This window comes from Haliotis asinina, chromosome 15 (assembly GCF_037392515.1).
Source record: "Haliotis asinina isolate JCU_RB_2024 chromosome 15, JCU_Hal_asi_v2, whole genome shotgun sequence".
Lineage (NCBI taxonomy): Eukaryota > Metazoa > Mollusca > Gastropoda > Lepetellida > Haliotidae > Haliotis > Haliotis asinina.
In genome coordinates, this window is record NC_090294.1 from 14,797,494 (window position 1) to 14,816,242 (window position 18,749).

General features: G+C 41.5%; 1 protein-coding gene across 1 annotated transcript in view; it reads right to left on the minus strand.

The window, feature by feature from the left end:
- The window catches only part of LOC137265262 (lysyl oxidase homolog 3-like), a 31,878-nt gene extending 23,765 nt beyond the window's left edge, over positions 1-8,113 (minus strand). The window contains exon 1 of the mRNA XM_067800617.1: positions 7,445-8,113. Within this exon, the coding sequence (XP_067656718.1) occupies positions 7,445-7,724 (280 nt within the window). The 5' untranslated portion in view covers positions 7,725-8,113. The remainder of the gene's footprint in view (positions 1-7,444) is intronic.
- Positions 8,114-18,749: the final 10,636 nt, after the last annotated feature.

The window sequence follows — 18,749 nt, forward strand, 5'->3', positions numbered from 1 at the left end:
ATGAGATGACATTAGAAGCAGAATCCCGAGACGTCAGTGACGTACCACACCATGAGATGACATTAGAAGCAGAATCCCGAGACGTCAGTGACGTACCACACCATGAGATGACATTAGAAGCAGAATCCTGAGATGTCAGTGACGTACCCACCATGAGATGACATTAGAAGCAGAATCCCGAGGCGTCCGTACATACGAGTGATGAACCGTAATACGAGGCGTTGGTTGAGGAGGAACCATTTAATAGATCTGTTATATGGTCTCCGGTGTAAGGTGAATCTCGAGTTTTATTGGAGACGGGGGGTTTTCATCGGGTATGAGGTGAAGGAATATGATCATGAAAATACGATTTCACACCAATGCACTAGGGCAGAGAGAAAAGTTACAGTTGGCGCAAATGTTTTTATGGTGTTTTCACTGTGTAAAAAAATACGGTGGAGCATTAACGGTATGATATAACCCATCAAGTATAGACAGTCTACAAAACCGTTATAGCAATGATTGATGATCACAAGGAAAACAGGAGTCAAGAAACGCACACCAAGTGGGTCATTCGATCATTCAACACCTGCCCACGTTCGCATCATTGCCACAGTTTGTGAGAAATATAACACTTGTTGAAATAAAACAGTAGTTCTTGAAGTGCTCAGTTGGTTGTCTGTTTTCCTAGGCAAGGGTGTTGACGCTTTCGCAATATTTCCGTACGCGTGTTTTGTAAAGTTTCCAAACAAACACCCAAGGGTGCAAAACCGTGTCACGAGGCTGTCGTGCTAACAAGCATGCCTCAACTTAATAGAAAACATTTGAAAGAGTGCTGTGTCTACTGATACTGATAAGTATCACTGTCTGCTGTTCTCATATCGTTCGTCAGTTATCCATGAATCCGTCCAGTCATACACAGAACATCAGTTCATTTATCGGTTCATCGATCATACAATGGAAGCTGTCAAACCGGCATCTGTCCAATCCGGCATATTGTCGACACTGGCATAAAATCTCAGTCCATTCCGTGGCATGTACATTATCACCAGCTCAACAATCCGGCACGTTGTCTAAACCGGATTAATTCTTCAGTCCCAATGAGTGCCGTTATAGACAGCTTCCACTTGTACATCATGCTTCCTCCAACACATATCTATTCTTACATCGAAACACCCACCACAGACTAGGGCTTAGTCTCTGAATGTATCTAATTTGGATAGTAACAAACAAACCCATTTTAACTGAAAAGGAGCCCCTAGGAGAACTGAACCTGAGGAACTCTTGACTTCCTTTACTTAAGGCCTTAGCATTGCATAGAATGCAAAATAATGTGGTTCGGGGACTGTGAGACAAACTTCATCCGCCACTAACTGGTCATCTGTCGTTGGGGTGCCCATGACTCATCTGCCCATTAAAGTCCGTTTCGGGGTCAGGGAACATAAAATTATCGTGGGTACATTATAAGTTGTTTACTGGGCTTCGTGAGTTATCTCACCTCACACATGAATGTCGTTTTCTGATTGGCTAAGCGCTCTTCCATTAATTTCAATGAATCCCTGTTACAAGTGAGATACATTGCAATGTACCCCGCTGCCAATGGCAACTCATTCGGTATTTCGTGGTAGTACTTTTTTATCTCGAATAACAATGAATCACGCATGATGCACGGAAATTACCGAAGTTTTGCTAATGCAATCGATAGGCGGGAGATAACTCTAAATTTGTTGGTGTTGTGTCGTCTGCAAAATCTAGCGAAAGCTACGAAAAGATTTTCTTCGCATCCCAATGAACAAATTTTGACAAAATGTTCAAATGTAGTCCTGTGAATATAAAGAAGATTCGAATCGTATGATGCACCCACTGGTGTACGATCCGATATCCTGAAGTGAAGGATCGGATACCCATGCTTCAAACAGTTCAAAATTAACATTGAGGTGTTGGGTAAGCTAAATACGTTGTTCCCTTGGCGCCCATGGGTTGATGTACTCTCGATGTTGATGTACCCTCGATGTTGATGTACCCTCGATGTTGATGTACCTTCGATGTTGATGTACCCTCGATGTTGATGTACCCTCGATGTACATCAACCGATGCTCCCCTCGTGACCAGTGAACAACTTATATTTCCCATTGAAATCACCTGTTTAAGTAAAAAGGATTTTAATTTATTTAGGGATAGGTCCTAGTAGATTTTGTGTTCGATTTGGTCTTCTGGGTCGATTGGGTTTAGCAACATGTCTTTAGTTTCATGTTGTAGCCGTTCGTATGTTTCCGCCATTGCATCTGATGTGCTGGGTTGTTTATGACGCAAATTGTGGTTTTGCACACCCGACTGATATATGATGACCTTGAAATTATGACGGTGTCATCTTGAAATTATATCCATGTACGTGTTAGTCCAGATTCGTTCTCGCGTCCGTGCGTCTAGTATTTGATCCACGTGTCGTGTGCAACAGAACAGGCCTGAGGGATGGGTGGGAAAATCCCCTTGGTTCAATGACTGTACTTTTGGACGACATTCTTTCGATTTTTTTTCAGTCTTTTCAACATCTTGGCTCATGGGAAACCCGTCCCCTGGTAGTATTACTGCAAAGTTTCCATAAGAACACAACCACCGTGTGTTATCGTTATCAATGGGTGGTTCCGCTAACTGCTGTAAAACACTCTTTTTGTGCATAAAGACAATATTATGTTTCGTGTGCTCCTTTCACAACAGCTGAGTGTAATTTAGACAGATCAAGATTTGTTTTGGATTTTATTTAATCATATTTTTCCCAATTATTTTTGTCGGTGTGTTAGTAAGCAATGACCAAAATAAGCATGTAATTAAAGATTTAGATTAGATGTAGAAGAGCGCTAAAGATATGTATGCTGTAACTGACCGCCTGAGGATTACCCTGTATGACGCCTTGTTGTAGCTGATGACGTCTTGTTGTAGCTGATTTCCGGCAACGCTCATATCCAGCCTTAGATATAGGCTTTAATAAATGGACGATGTGTTTACTGATTTATACATATGCAAAATAAAAGTTATATTTAGTTTAATATAGTCCGTACAGTAGTATTTGGCCTTGACAATAAATGATTTCTGTAGCTGGACATTGTAAAGGAAACTTTAAGCGTCAGTGCAAGGGGTGATATGCAAGACTGCCCTCTTAAATTGTCACTCTGACTCTCCTGCGTTGGGAACCAAACTCTCAAAGACGCCTTGTTATAGAGTTTCAATTGATGATGACAGTGCTGATCACACAACGTTTGATCACACAACGTTTGCAACGTGCTTGACGTATACGAGAGATCGTTTGGTTGACACAAGTTTCTTAATCTCTCATCAGCAGATTGTGGGTCGATACCAACAAACACGTAATGCTGATGATTGCAGTATTGCAGACTGCTCCTTCCATATTGTATAAGGCAGTCACGGGTAGATACTGCATAATCAAGATCATTGTACAACTCATGGTACCATTTGCACAACGACAAAAGGTGGAAGCTCATAGTGACAGGTGTTTTCCAAATTCCACCAACAGCAAAACAACCAGGTCTGACCATGGCATAACCAGGTCCTGGCCGTCTCGCTTAGAACATCCCAGGAACTACATTGGTAGATGTGTACGTCAACGTAACCATATTCAGCTAACTCTGTGCTACTGTCTCTGATGAGGGGAACTACATCAGTCACGATGATATTGTGCAACACATCAGAGGCATGCCTTGACGAATTCGTACATCTCACAAAATCACTTCTACCTAATATCCATGACATTTGCCATCATATGCAAATCTGACCCCGAACTTAGTGCGCAATAGCGCGACACCAACCCCTAATCCCTAAACTAGACCCTGAAACAAATATATCCAAGAGAGTCTGTGCAAGTCTTGAAATTGTGGTGTGTCTAGATTTCGTCTGAAAATGAAAGTCTCAAAGCTCCTTTTCGGTATATTTTATTATATTTTTTCTTACGAAAATTCTTTATTTTTTTCTTATTTTTTCTTTCTTTTCTTTTCCTGACAAATGTTCATTTCAGAGACTAGTTGTTAGACTAGACGATAACCATTAGAACCCACTACATATCTTGTTTTTATTTTTACAATGATGTAATTACTGTTTAAACAAGAATTAATGCTTTAGAGATTTATGAAAGTCTAGGTACGTTCATCCTCTGTAAACATAATCATCTGTAAAAATGGTGAAAAACGCAAAGAAGACCACTGGTTGGTTGTGAAAGCGTTGTATGAAATAAACTGGCATTTGATTCCCCGTGACCATTAAAGCATATGCATAATAATAGTACTATGATATAATATGATATAACATACTATGAATAATAGTACGAATGACATAGTCCCAGATGCAATAGAACCAAACATTACATAATAGTGAGTGATTTACTTTAACACCGTAATTAGCAATATTCCAGCAATATCACGGAATATGGGCTTCACACACTGTACCCATGTGGGGAAACGAATCCGGATCGGCGTGACGAGCGAACACTTTAACCACTAGACTACCCCACTAGCCCCATCCTGAGTCTTGGGTAATTCTGGACATACTTCATTAGGAGCAAGGGGCGGGTCTTGGAACAGAAGCTATATGCTTCAAGGAATGAAATTATTCATGAATTTCACCACAAGGGTAAACGTACATTCCCGGTGTCTTGTCGGGCGATGCCTCCAGGCATTAACACTCACTCACTCACTCACTCACTCACTCACTCACTCACTCACTCACTCACTCACTCACTCACTCACTCACTCACTCACTCACTCACTCACTCACTCACTCACTCACTCACTCACTCACTCACTCACTCACTCACTCACTCACTCACTCACTCACTCATGCCTGTTGGTAATAATGTCCCGTTCATGGACCACTGATGAAATATGATATTATCTTGTTTGTATTCAAACTCAATGAAGCCGGCAAATATGCATAGTTTGCATAAAATAAAAATGCAGACTTTGCTAATCATTCGAGTAGGTCTCCTGTGATTTCAACGTCTTTGGATTTGTGTATTTTTTCGCTATAAAAAATAATGGCAAACAGAAACGTTTATAGCCGATTAATTTTTCCTGTTGACATTAATGCAATTTTTAAGTGACGTACCCACACGGGTCAAATCTGTCATATAACAGATCCCTCCTGTGAAATCTACAACATGTTCTTTGATAGATGTCAAGACGCACGTGGCCTCCAACATTCCGTGCATTGCCGAGGGGGAGTGGGCCTGGGTAGTAATGTGACCCACGTGGACTTACAACGTCGCCATAGACGGCCACCTGTGAAGTGACGTCATTACGTTCACTGACGGTGTTTACATAGTCAGAGACAAACGACTGACCACGTGACCCAAGGAAGAGTGGATAGTTTCGATTGCACACCCATGGGGATTTTTTTATTTGAAATGGGGATTGATTTGTTTACAGATTTATTAAATACATCACGATGTGTTGAGAATGACTGTGTGTTGATATCAAGCACGTATACATAATCTTGCAGCGCCCATAAACTAGAACAGGCAGTTTTAATTTTAGGCCTGATTGTTCACAGACTGGTCCATTCTCTTAAAGCCGTTCTATCCTCTTACCGATGTAATTCCATTATGAAATGGGGAGTAGCCTAGTGGTTAAAGCGTTCGCTCATCACGCCGAAGGCCCGGGTTTGATCCCCCAAATGGATACGTTGGTTTTCTGGTGTCACCCGCCGTGCTGGAATATTGCTAAAAGCGGCGTAAAAATCAACTCACTTACTACTATGGAATGTTTGGTTCTATTGCATCTAGGAGTGTATAATGCGTCTATACAGTAATATCATTCTGCATAACCATTATATGGTCACGGGCAATCAAAGGCCACTTTTAGACAAAAATGCACTCACAATTAAGCAGTGATCTTTTAAGCGTTTTTGTCATTTTTACAGACGATTATATTAGAGGACAAGTCTTCAAGGTATTAATTGTATTTTAATCCCCATTTCATGTACAATATAAACAAGATATCCTTAGAAAAGACTGATATTTCCACTCCACACGGTGTGCTAACCTATATTTGCCCAATACATGGCTAGATAAACTTCACAGACATGGGTTTACCAATCAGTAAAGACTTGCACAAGTCCTCGTCACCCAGAGCTTGAAGGCAAGCTTACCGAGTGTCGTCAGACTTATGTGTCTGCACCGGTGTTACACAACGATAAGCCGATCGAGCCTTTTGTTTTTGGATATGTCTGATTAAGATACAAGTAACATCATGCTTGTGGCGTTTTCGTTTGAAATGTTGATAATGTTGTTGTAGAGTTTGTGATGTTGCAGTTTGGCGGTGTGTGCGACGTGTTTGGAACATCAACAATCATGACCAAATCTCAAAAATACCCCTCTAAACTACCCCAAGAATATTAAGTCGATTGTTTCGTTCAAAGGCCGCCAAAACCAACATGCATACATGCATGCATAGGGATAAGTATGAACTACCGACACCTTCGAGAGATGTTCCTGGTTTTCACTCGTTTTAACCATGCAAAAATCTATCGGAAAACTACATACGGTCACAGAAAAATATACATTTGGTTCTTCATCATCTAGTCCCATATGATATTAATGATGACATGTTCTAGTCAATAATCAACAGCAACAACAAAATAATTCGTTTTCCATAATGATAGGAAATCTGTCTTGAAAGGAGTCCATCGAAAAGGCCTATTGCTGGCAATGCTAATGATGTCAACTTCAGATATTTGCGATGACCTGGCGAGTATTTCCGTGAATCGGCCCTTGGAGTTTCATAATTCTTTACAAGAAAGCACAATGATATTTTCTACTAATCTTGTTGCAAGTAATGTTGATGATTCTGAATATGTAATGATCGGGAACTAAAAGTTCACTTTAGAGATATGAGGGTTGATATCAGTGAGTGAGTGAGTTTCGTTTTACGCCGCACTCAGCAATATTCCAGTTATATGGCAGCGGCCTGCAAATAATCAAATATGGACCAGACAATCATGTGATCAACATGGGCGTCGATCTGCACAGTTGGGAACCGATGACATGTGGCAACCAAGTTAGCGAGTCTGATCCTCCTATCCCTTTAGTCGCCTCTTACAAGCTTAGTCACCTTTTACGGCAAGCTTGGGTTGCTGATCTTCACGGGTTGCTGATAACAGTGGAAACACGAACTGATACTGATGCCGTCCGCCGTAACAATGTTTCTGATCGGGAGAGTATTTTCTCAAAGCATGTGTCTATTAATGTCCTCAAACTATAGCTGTGATTATTTGATGATATATATGAAGGTAACCATGAGCAATATCATGAATACGTTTTGTGACTTCTACTTCTACTACTACCAAGACCACGACTACGACCAGTGTCGCTGCTACTGCTAGTACTACTTTCACTGCTACTACTAATGATAATGGTCTATGATGACAACAATGATAACAACAATCAGAAATGACCTACTTGCGCCTCTTCCGAACTGACTGCCATATGCAGCCTTGTATGCTTCCAAAAACCCAAGCTGTTTGCAGACTACATCAGCATCCTTGAAGTCCCACTCTTTGTCACAGATTGCGCCCCAAGCATGTCTGTGATAAATGAGCACTGTCCCTTCGTGATTTTCTTGGCCTCCGACAAGCCGAAGGTCTCCACTCCTGAATCGTGGTCCCCGTCGTCGCCCCAAGGTAACACATACTGCCACCAGAAAACACATGCAGGAAAATAAACAGTTGTGTATATTCATTTTCCCGCTGATTCAGTCAAATCTCGGGTATTTCCAGTAATAGCTAACAGACGACAGTACAGAAAGCAGACGACAGCAGAGTAGCAGACGATACGTTGACGCGCGTTCTTCAACTGAATCGAGCAGACGTTTGGCTGGGGCTGGGTAGGTTTCAATGAAAAAAATCTTTTCAATGAAAGTAATTACGATCTGGACACAACTCCGTTACGTAAACAGCTCCGTCGCGTGTTTTCATGATACGATGGTCCCGCTATTATCTCGGTGTACTCTCCATGACATTCCTACGACCACTTTCCTCCCCTCGCCGCTCAGCACCACACTAAATTTAGATGCCTTGCATTTGTGGTAGGCCCGCATACTCCCTCCCGTATCATGGGTTATACGAGAACGGATTTGCTAAGACATTCTTATACAAGAAAGTATCCAACAGTGCTCAACTGTAAGGATGATAAACAGATTTGTGGACCGAGACACACAGCCACGCCCTATCCTATATAATACATTGTTTTGAATGATGAATTCAATATTCAGAAAGGTCGGATGTGGCTCTGTTTAGGACAGAATGTCGTAAAAACATAACGAGCCCCATTCATAGATGTTTGACGGAATAGCTATGCACCCAACTCACCAACGTGTACTTATAGTAGACTTTTTAAACGATTTGGTTTATTTCCTATCGTACATTTTATCGTTATTCGTTTAGCCTTCATAAGTGTGTACTGCCATGTGATATAACGCGAAACCTCCTTACTCGGGACAGCGGTGTCCGGATTGATATATGCCTTGACACACTTAAAATTCCCAAACTGCCTAGACTAACAACTAGTCTCTGCAAGTGACATACTTTACACAAAAAAGCTCATAGTTAATAACAAAATATAATGAAAAGGAGCCCTGAGACTTTCTTCATTTCCTGAAGTTTTGGAAATCAAGACCTGCCACCTTTACTAGACTTGAATAGGTTTTCTTGGATACATTTGCTCCAGGGTCTGCATGCCAGACTAAAAATTCCCATACAAAATCCGAAACACACTCATAATTAGCTACAACAGATCTAGAAAACCCCGATTCAGTTTCTTATGCATTTGACAATAATAATTAAAAAATGGTAAACATCATTTTTCAGTAACACTTCACTTTGAGGTAGTAACCTCTTTTTGCGTCAATAGCCTTTAGTAATACTATAATGTTCTTTCACGGCCATTCTTGAAGGAATTTTACTTTTTTTTCGATAAAATCCCACCACAAACACTATTATCGTCCCCTCTATACCCTTTTAAAATTCAAATGGTTCAAATGCCTAAGTGTATAGTGCCATTCTGCATAGTTTTACATATTCATGTAAGATCTCTTAACAGTAGTAATCAGGGTGATGCTGTTTACGGATTAACGGCCATAGATTCTCAAGGTTTCAAAGTTCTGACTACCAGTATTGTTCTCTAGCCATGGTTTACTTGAGGTGCGACTCAGGTCACTGAATCTGTTATACAAGACGTTATGTGTTTATTAGGGGAAGTGCGGCTTGTAATTTGAAATAGGGAATAAGGAGACAGGCCGCAGTTTGGCAGTGTACTGACGGTATTCCTTAACCTTTGCCTCACTGTATACAAACAAAAACCTTCGATGTGCATATGTCTGTTCTGAAATATGAATCATCGATTTAAAGGCATGTCATCACATCAGATTCTACAATTACTAATATACATGAGAATACAGAAGATGATGTGTTCGGATTCCTTCTGTGATGAAAACATTCGCTCGTCACACTGAAGACACGGGTTCGAATCCCCACATGGGTACACTGTGTGACGAACATTTCTGGTGTCTCCACCCCCCCCCCCCCCCCCGTGATATTGCCGGAATATTGCTAAAATCACACTCATTTAGTCCTTCTGTTTACGTGTTGTTTAAATACTTTATTTGCATACTCATCTCGACAAACTGTGACGATGCAAAACATCAAAGTTGAACCCAGAAATAAACCGCTTTTCACCCAAATCAAAACCCCAGGTGAGGCATATGTCAGATAGTATTTTCCCTTAACAAATATGGTGAAAGAAAAAAACGGTTAGAAAGGCAGGTGCGAGTAATTCCATGAGATCATTACGGTTGTGACTGGTGTGGGCAGGACTAATGTTTATTTGTATGTATAAGAAAACGCGCACACAAAACCCAGGGGGCTACAAGCGCGCCCTGCCTGACTCCGTCCACAGCTGTTTTTCATAACATCACAGAATGCCACAAAAATACTTTATTTTCGTTTCTTATTAAAGACGCAGTTCTCTGATTCAAATATGCTGGGATGGTAAAAAATAAAATGGCGTGACTGCAACCACCGTGTCATTGTCTTCATGAACGTCAACAATGTTAAATATTTCCGTTACCGGGCACGGTGCTCTGAACCACCGAGTAGGCTTCGTTGTCCCAGCTGTGTGAAGTCTCACTGTACAAACTAGTTTTCAAAGTATGGATGTCAGTGTTTTCACACCAGATCATGTAACGGTTCTCCAATCGTATCTGACGCACCATTACACTGGTGGGCGGTTCCTCCAATCAGAACCGAATACAATTCTATTGATGCTATAATTATTTAGATTTGTGTTGACTTTCACGTATTACTAAAGCAAACCACATCTGCGACCCACTTATCATCCCTGGTCTGTGAATTTCGTTCGCACTCTCATTTAACCAAACCGATTATCATGTACGACATCGTGCTTTGTTTATCTCGGATATTAAGTGAAAGAGTTTCGTTTAACTCAAGCTCTAGTTACATCAGGGCGTGTCAGCATAACGTGAGAGTAAACCCCGAAGTGATGCAGGCCTGAGGCCTTTCCAACACAGAGGTTTGATGCTGAAAACCTAGAAACAACAAAGTGAATGTACGATCTGAAAAGACGGTCATCGGTTTCTGCCACACCCAAGGGAAGCGACTCTGCACACCCCTCCCTTTTTAAAGGCACATTGTCACACCACATGATTGTCTCCAAAAAATATCAAAGCATTTCTCTCAGTAATGCTGACCATAAGGGAAGCTACCATATAATTTATGCCAATACCATTACGTAAATTAAACGTGGTATTAATCGACTAATTGTTGTATTAATCGACAGATACAATGTGTGAAGTCCATTTCTGGTGTCTCCCACCATGATATTGCTGGGATATTGCTGAAAGCGACGTAAAACCATACTCACACAATCATTTCATGTTTATCGTCACCACAGCGTGTAAGCTGCACCGAAGTCTAAATCCCTGCATTATTGTACGGATAGGATTTCCTCCGAAAAAAGGGTGATACGCTATGACATAACTAAAATACAATCCAAGTCAGAAAAATCCACAAATGACTCACTCAGTCACCACAAGATCGACATAACGAGCGCGATTTGCGTTCATAAGTTGTCATGTTCCACATGCTTGTAAGGGGCGACGAACGGGATCGGGTGGTCAGACTAGCTGACTTGGTTAGCACATGTCATCGGTTCCCAATTGCGCAGATCGATGCTCATGTTGTTGATCACGGGGTTGTCTGGTCCAGACTTGATTATTTACAGACCGCTGCCATATAGCTGGAACATTGCTGAGTGCGGCGTAAAACTGCCATGTTCCACTATCCGTTGCCTCACTAAAACCGTACATTACACCGCTTATTTCATGATTTAAGCGTTGGTCTATAAAGTATACTACTCAACCTGCGACTTCCGCGTTTGAGGTTAACTGTCACGAGTGAGTGTAGTTTTAGGATAGGAACTCACGCTGGGCTTTGAAATTAACGCCCAGTACAGTCAGTAAAATATAATGTTGTGTTGACTGTTGGTTGCATAACACGCGGTCACTGTCTGTAATTCATCGTCCCTGGACCAGACAATCGACTGATTGATATTTTCTGATGTTGGTGTAAGATGTTGTGCTGACTGTTGGTTGCATAACGCGCGGTTACTGTCTGTATTTCATCGTCCCTGGACCAGACAATCCACTGATTGGTATTTTCTGTACTACAATCATGGCAGGTTTGGATGAACCACAATCAGGTCACAGAACCTGTACGCCTTTCTATTCAGTCGCCCATAAGGAAAGACTGCATGGGACCTATGCTGACATAGCATCTTGACAGCGATCAATGGCATGTACATTTACGAAAGTGTGAGAAAGCTTGTTTTTCAGTTTGACCCCACAGTGACCTCTCGTTCAACTCATCTCAGTGGGACATTTTATACGAATGAATTCTTTTAACCCGTGAGTGTCCTGTTTCTGGACACAGGAGTGTAATCGCTCCACTGACCACAGGAGAGAGTTGCTGCCTTGCTGCAAAGCTGTACTGAATGATTAAGACTGTGGTCTTTCGTTAAGAAACAGATATGGTCGTAAATCGTAATAAATGTATAGGACGTCAGTGTTTCACATGAACAACGTGTCCTTGTTATGTATGTCATGTAGAAAAAGTGATTTAATTATTTTTCTAGAGGCTTGTGCAAGTCTAGAATGAGACCTACAGCTCGGTTCTGTGACGAACTACATTGATCACGGTCCTGAAAGTATGGGATACAGACATATATGAGGGCCAAATTAGCTGCGTGAGCGAGGGGTCTGAGTGAGCGAGTTTGGGTTTACGCCGATTTTTGCAATATTCCAGTAATATCGCGGCAGGGGACACCAGAAATGGGCTTCATACATTATACCCATAACTAGAATCAAACCCGGGTCTTCAGCGTGACGAGCGAAGGTTTAACCACTAGGCTTACGTCACCAGAAATAAGGAATGTCTGTCTGTCTGTCTGTCTGTCTGTCTGTCTGCCTGTCTTGTATTTGTTGGGACATCATGATGCTGTATACTACGACACCATATTTCAAATTCACTTAAACACTGGTTCTAAACATACCAGTTCTGGTTTTATCCCAGTAAAGCCAGACAGGGTAACATCAAGTACCTGAAAGTCTTTTGGCAATTCATATCCACTAATCTACGAAGACTGATGTAAAAAACAACGTACAGGCAGATTTGCAAAATGATTGATGCCCTACATGCATACCTTTGATGGAAAGTAAGATTGGGTGATTGAGTGAGTATGGTCCTACGACGCTTTTTAGAATTAGTCCAGCAGTTCCACTTCGAAGGACCATAGGAAGTAAAAGAGAAAAACAGACATTCGTACATCACACATTAAGCAACCTTAGCGATTTATGGGATACGAGTATGTGTAGAGTACGTGAGTCATGTGGACTTCATATTCATTGAATTAGTCACGCAGTGGGAAGAAACACAGCCTTGCCTTTGAAGCCGTCCCAGAGATTCTTCTTAGAGAATCATGCAAGGAGGAGCCATGGTGTTGGCAACTTCAGGTGATACCGATGTTCAAGAGAGTCCGGATTTTACCTCTGCATATGTGTTTGTTTCCAGCAGGTGGAATTCATTATTCAATAGTATTTGCATCGTCATAATCGATCACTGCTCACTTGTTTTGTTTTGTTTGGTTTGGTTGTTGTTGTTGTTGTTGTTGTTGTTGTTGTTGTTGTTGTTGTTGTTGTTGTTGTTGTTGACCAACCGATCCAGTTAGTCGGCTCTTATACAAACATGGATTACTGAAGATAAGTCATAACCCGGATCGTCACAGCTTTGTTGGCGGCTGTTCTGTTGCCTTGTAGCGGGAAGCGTTCGCTCGTCACGCCAAAGACTTGGGTTCTATTCTTTACATGGGAACTAAGTCTGAATCCAAATATCTGGTGTTCCCCTTCATGATATTCCCAAAATCCGTACTCAGCCAGTCATAAAACCATGTTTCCTTCATGTTTTACACCTAGACCTCTCGAGTTTACATTCTATCCATTTATGTTGAACAAAATAGTTCTCTGTATTCATATCTTCGAAATGGTCTTGCCCATACGAGTTCAGATTCTGTTTCTATGCCTGTGTGGGGCCATCTGGTAACATTGTGAATAAATGGTCCGTCCATCACGCTGCAGATCCGAGTTCGATTCCACACATGGGTCAATGTGTGAAGCCCATTTCTGGTGTCCCTCGCTGTGATGTTGCTAGAATATAGCCGAAAGTGATGTGAACCCACATTCACACAATCATTTCATGTTTTTTGTTTAACATAACAAAAAACCAGCATCATTCTACTTTTCGGCTTTCTTCCGATAAAGGTGACACGCTATGATATAAGTACAATACTATTCAAACCAGAAATATCCTCAAATGACTCACTCAGTCACTACAAGATCGACATAGCAAGCGTGATTTACGTCAAGTTGCCATGTTCCTCTGTTCGTGTCCCTATAAAGCGAACCACGATGCGCCTTCAATCGCAGACTTTCCGGATACACGTGCTGCACGCACACATAAGTGCATTTTCTGCGCAGCTGCTGAGAAAATGTCAACTTGATAGATAAGTCAAGATAATGTTGCAGATGTTGTGCTTGATATTTAGCTAGCGGCTGTGGGATGGCGCTAGTGGGTGTACAAAGAAACGTGGAAGCCCAGGACATTTTATGCGCGTATTATGAAAAATATCTCAAGGTTGTGTATGTTTACAATCAAGATTATTAAAATCATGTTTGTTGACAGCCACAATGCAACGGTACACTAGAAGCTGGTTACGGTTCGCTCCTGACATGCATGCAAACACGTACTTGCTTGTATTTTTATTTTAAATCAAATTTTCTGACGTAAATAACACGATGGAAGATAAAATAGAAGAATAATGTATTTCCGAGTTTTGGTCGTTTCCTTCAAGGAAAAGTGTCGAGTCTGCTCTCTCTCTCTCTCTCTCTCTCTCTCTCTCTCTCTCTCTCTCTCTCTCTCTCTCTCTCTCTCTCTCTCTCTCTCTCTCTCTCTCTCTCTCTCTCTCTCTCTCTCTCTCTCTCTCTCTCTCTCTCTCTTGTCAACATTCAAACAATGTTTGTGTAAGTAACAATCAAACTTTTTTCAAAGCAATTACTTTGGCCCCAAAATAATAGGTGTGGCGTACTTGTGTATGTGAGCTATGAATCGCAGGTGCCACCGAGACATTTTCTTATACCTCGATACCACGCTTAACACAATCAATACCCAGGTATCGAGAGAGAAAAAAGCCGTCCCGTCGGAACGAAAAACAACACATTCACTACCCATGTATCAAGAGACAAAATATCCGGTGCCCCTTTACTATCTGCAGTACTGCGCTACCCAAACAGAACGCATTGAATATCAAGGCACCCGCAGGCAGTATATTCAATACAAAGGTACCAAGGTACCCCTTCACAACACACATACCCAAATACAATACTGTCAATACCCAGGTACTCAGGGGGGACACAGTTATTACACACACGTGGCCAGATACGCAAACAATGCAGTCGTCAATAAGTTCTAGGAAACATTAAGACATGAAGACGTAAGACGCAGCTAACGGGATCAGTTGGTCAGGTTCGCTCATATGGTTGACACATGTCATTGTAGCACAGTTACGTAATTTGATGCTCATGTTGTCAATCAATAGACTCTTTTATCCAGTCTAGAACTGTGGCAGGACGCAATCATATCTCCGAACATTTCCTGAGTGTGGCTTTAAACAGCAAACAAACAATATTCATTAAGACGTGTAATATGTACATATTGGCCAAGGACACAAGCAGCCAGCCTCATCTATTCTGTAAGCATGTGTTTATGCAATTCAATTTCAATCACAGATTCGTGCCTGTTGTGATGCATACACAGTGGAAAAGCCAAGGCCTGGTAAAATATTCGACAATCCCGCACAGAGTGGCGGAAAGTTAGGACGACATGCCCTGTGTTATGTGTTGATGCCATCATGACCCTAGATGGTCAAGTGAGTTAACGAACGATACAGCCCCCACCAAAGATCCGGGTGTAGGCAGTGGAGTGTTGTTATGGGGATGGTGTGTATCAAATAGCGTGACAGTAGATACTAGGTGTGACTAGAAAGGGGGAAACAACTGTTGCGATAGCCATTGTTTATTGTGACCAACTATTGGGATGGCGATTGTCTATTGTGACCAAATATTGCGATAGCCATTGTCTATTGTGACCAACTATTGGGATGGCGATACTCTATTGTCACCAACTATTGGGATGACGATTGTCTACTGTGACCAACTATTGCGATAGCCATTGTCTATTGTGACCAGCTATTGCGATAGCCATTGTCTATTGTGACCAACTATTGGGATGGCGATACTCTATTGTGACCAACTATTGCGATAGCCATTGTCTATTGTGGCCAACTATTGCGATAGCCATTGTCTATTGTGACCAACTATTGGGATGGCGATACTCTATTGTGACCAGCTATTGCGATAGCCATTGTTTATTGTCACCAACTATTGGGATGACGATTGTCTACTGTGACCAACTATTGCGATAGCCATTGTCTATTGTGGCCAGCTATTGCGATAGCCATTGTCTATTGTGACCAACTATTGGGATGGCGATACTCTATTGTGACCAACTATTGCGATAGCCATTGTCTATTGTGACCAACTATTGCGATAGCGATTGTCTATTGAGGTCAACTATTGGGATGGCGATTGTTTATTGTGACCAACTATTGCGATAGCCATTGTCTATTGTGACCAACTATTGCGATAGTGATTGTCTATTGAGGTCAACTATTGCGATAGCGACATTGTGACCAACTATTGGGATGGCGATTGTTTATTGTGACCAACTATTGCCATAGTGATTGTCTACTGTGACCAACTATTGCGATAGCGATTGTCTATTGAGGTCAACTATTGCGATAGCGACATTGTGACCAACTATTGGGATGGCGATTGTTTATTGTGACCAACTATTGCCATAGTGATTGTCTACTGTGACCAACTATTGCGATAGCGATTGTCTATTGAGGTCAACTATTGCGATAGCGACATTGTGACCAACTATTGGGATGGCGATTGTTTATTGTGACCAACTATTGCCATAGTGATTGTCTACTGTGACCAACTATTGCGATAGCGATTGTCTATTGAGGTCAACTATTGCGATAGCGACATTGTGACCAACTATTGGGATGGCGATTGTTTATTGTGACCAACTATTGCCATAGTGATTGTCTACTGTGACCAACTATTGGGATGGCGATTGTCTATTGAGGTCAACTATTGCGATAGCGACATTGTGACCAACTATTGGGATGGCGATTGTTTATTGTGACCAACTATTGCCATAGTGATTGTCTACTGTGACCAACTATTGCGATAGCGATTGTCTATTGAGGTCAACTATTGCGATAGCGACATTGTGACCAACTATTGGGATGGCGATTGTTTATTGTGACCAACTATTGCCATAGTGATTGTCTACTGTGACCAACTATTGCGATAGCGATTGTCTATTGAGGTCAACTATTGCGATAGCGACATTGTGACCAACTATTGGGATGGCGATTGTTTATTGTGACCAACTATTGCCATAGTGATTGTCTACTGTGACCAACTATTGGGATGGCGATTGTCTATTGAGGTCAACTATCGAAATACTGTTGCGACATAACTATCGTTATTCTATTGCGATAGGTTTTCTCTCCTAGAATTGTCTCATTTGAATGTATAGTTTAAATGAAAGAGAAGTTGAAAACAAGTTGAAGTATGCTCAACTGACAAGAAACTTGAAACCCAGATGAAGTAAACGATTAACTCATGAACTCAATGAAGCTGCAAGTCTGCACCCACACATCCCGTAGTTTGCGCTGCGCATTTATCAACGGAAGTCAGTTACTAAACTATAGACAGTCACTGATACTATCGACGCATTGACAGCTCTCATGTCTACCGTCCATTAACTGCTATAGGAGACTCGACATTTGCAATCCATCGATACGTTGATGCGTCGTTACAACCGTAGTAGATACACGGCTCCGGTACTTTCAGAAAGAAATCCAGAAATGTCATTTAAGCATACATTCGCTTCACTTATGGAGAATCATTGTATTTAATCATGACTGACGAACGTGTTACAGTTAGACATGTCCACCGCCTTACTGATCGGATTTTTATATTTGTCACACTTTAAGACTGGCCATGGCTACAACGTGATACGAGTGCCAGATCGGACTGACCTTAGCTACCTCTCTCATGACGCTGGTTTTCGAAAAAAAATCGTTGGTCATTCTTTGAATCTGGTATCCATTGCCAGGGTTTAAACTGTTCTTATATTTTGACCGTCTAATGCCATGCTTTCATTGCATACAGTGCGAAAACAACTTGAACTGCAACAAACATGCATACTAGTAAAAGACTCTTTAATGGGAATACGAGCATGAGTTTGGTACACAATCGATACCTAGGTACCTAAGGATAAAACAAGCTGTCCTAAAGTAAACAAAACAAACACATTCAGTACCTATGTACCGGGTGGTCAGTTTCGCTGACATGAATGTCGTATCCCATTTGTGTAGATCGATCCTCACATTGTCGATCACTGGATTGTATGGTCCAGATTAGACTATATGCAGACTGCAGCAATATACATTTGTCGCTGATATATTGATGAATGTGGCGGTAAACAACAACTACGAATGTAAACAAAAACTGTGCCAGGCGTCTTAAAGGCATAATGTCACGCTTTGTGGACAATATCTTGGTCTAATATATACATCGGGCATGTGTGCTTACTCTAGGTTCATATTGATACAATGACTTATTGTCCATTACGACTTGACTGAAATCGATAACTAAAACTTCAAGGCGAACGGCTTCCATAACCCATATTCCATATAACCCTTGTCATATATGGAATGTAAACGATCGAATGTGTACATCGAAAACTGTCGAAGGCGGCGTTGTCGGTGTTTTGCCGAACTGGCTCCAATCACCACGCCCCGGCGCAGCGATGACTTAGTTTAACATCACTGCCACAGGTGATTTTGGATATCATGTGACCGGATCTTTCCCTTGCTTGTAAACAAACACGCAGATTCATAAATATGCATAGCGATTCGGCGCGGTTTTGATAGTGTTTTCAACTGCGCCAGAAAAATGTATAACAATTAATACATATTCATAATTGAAACCGACTGCATC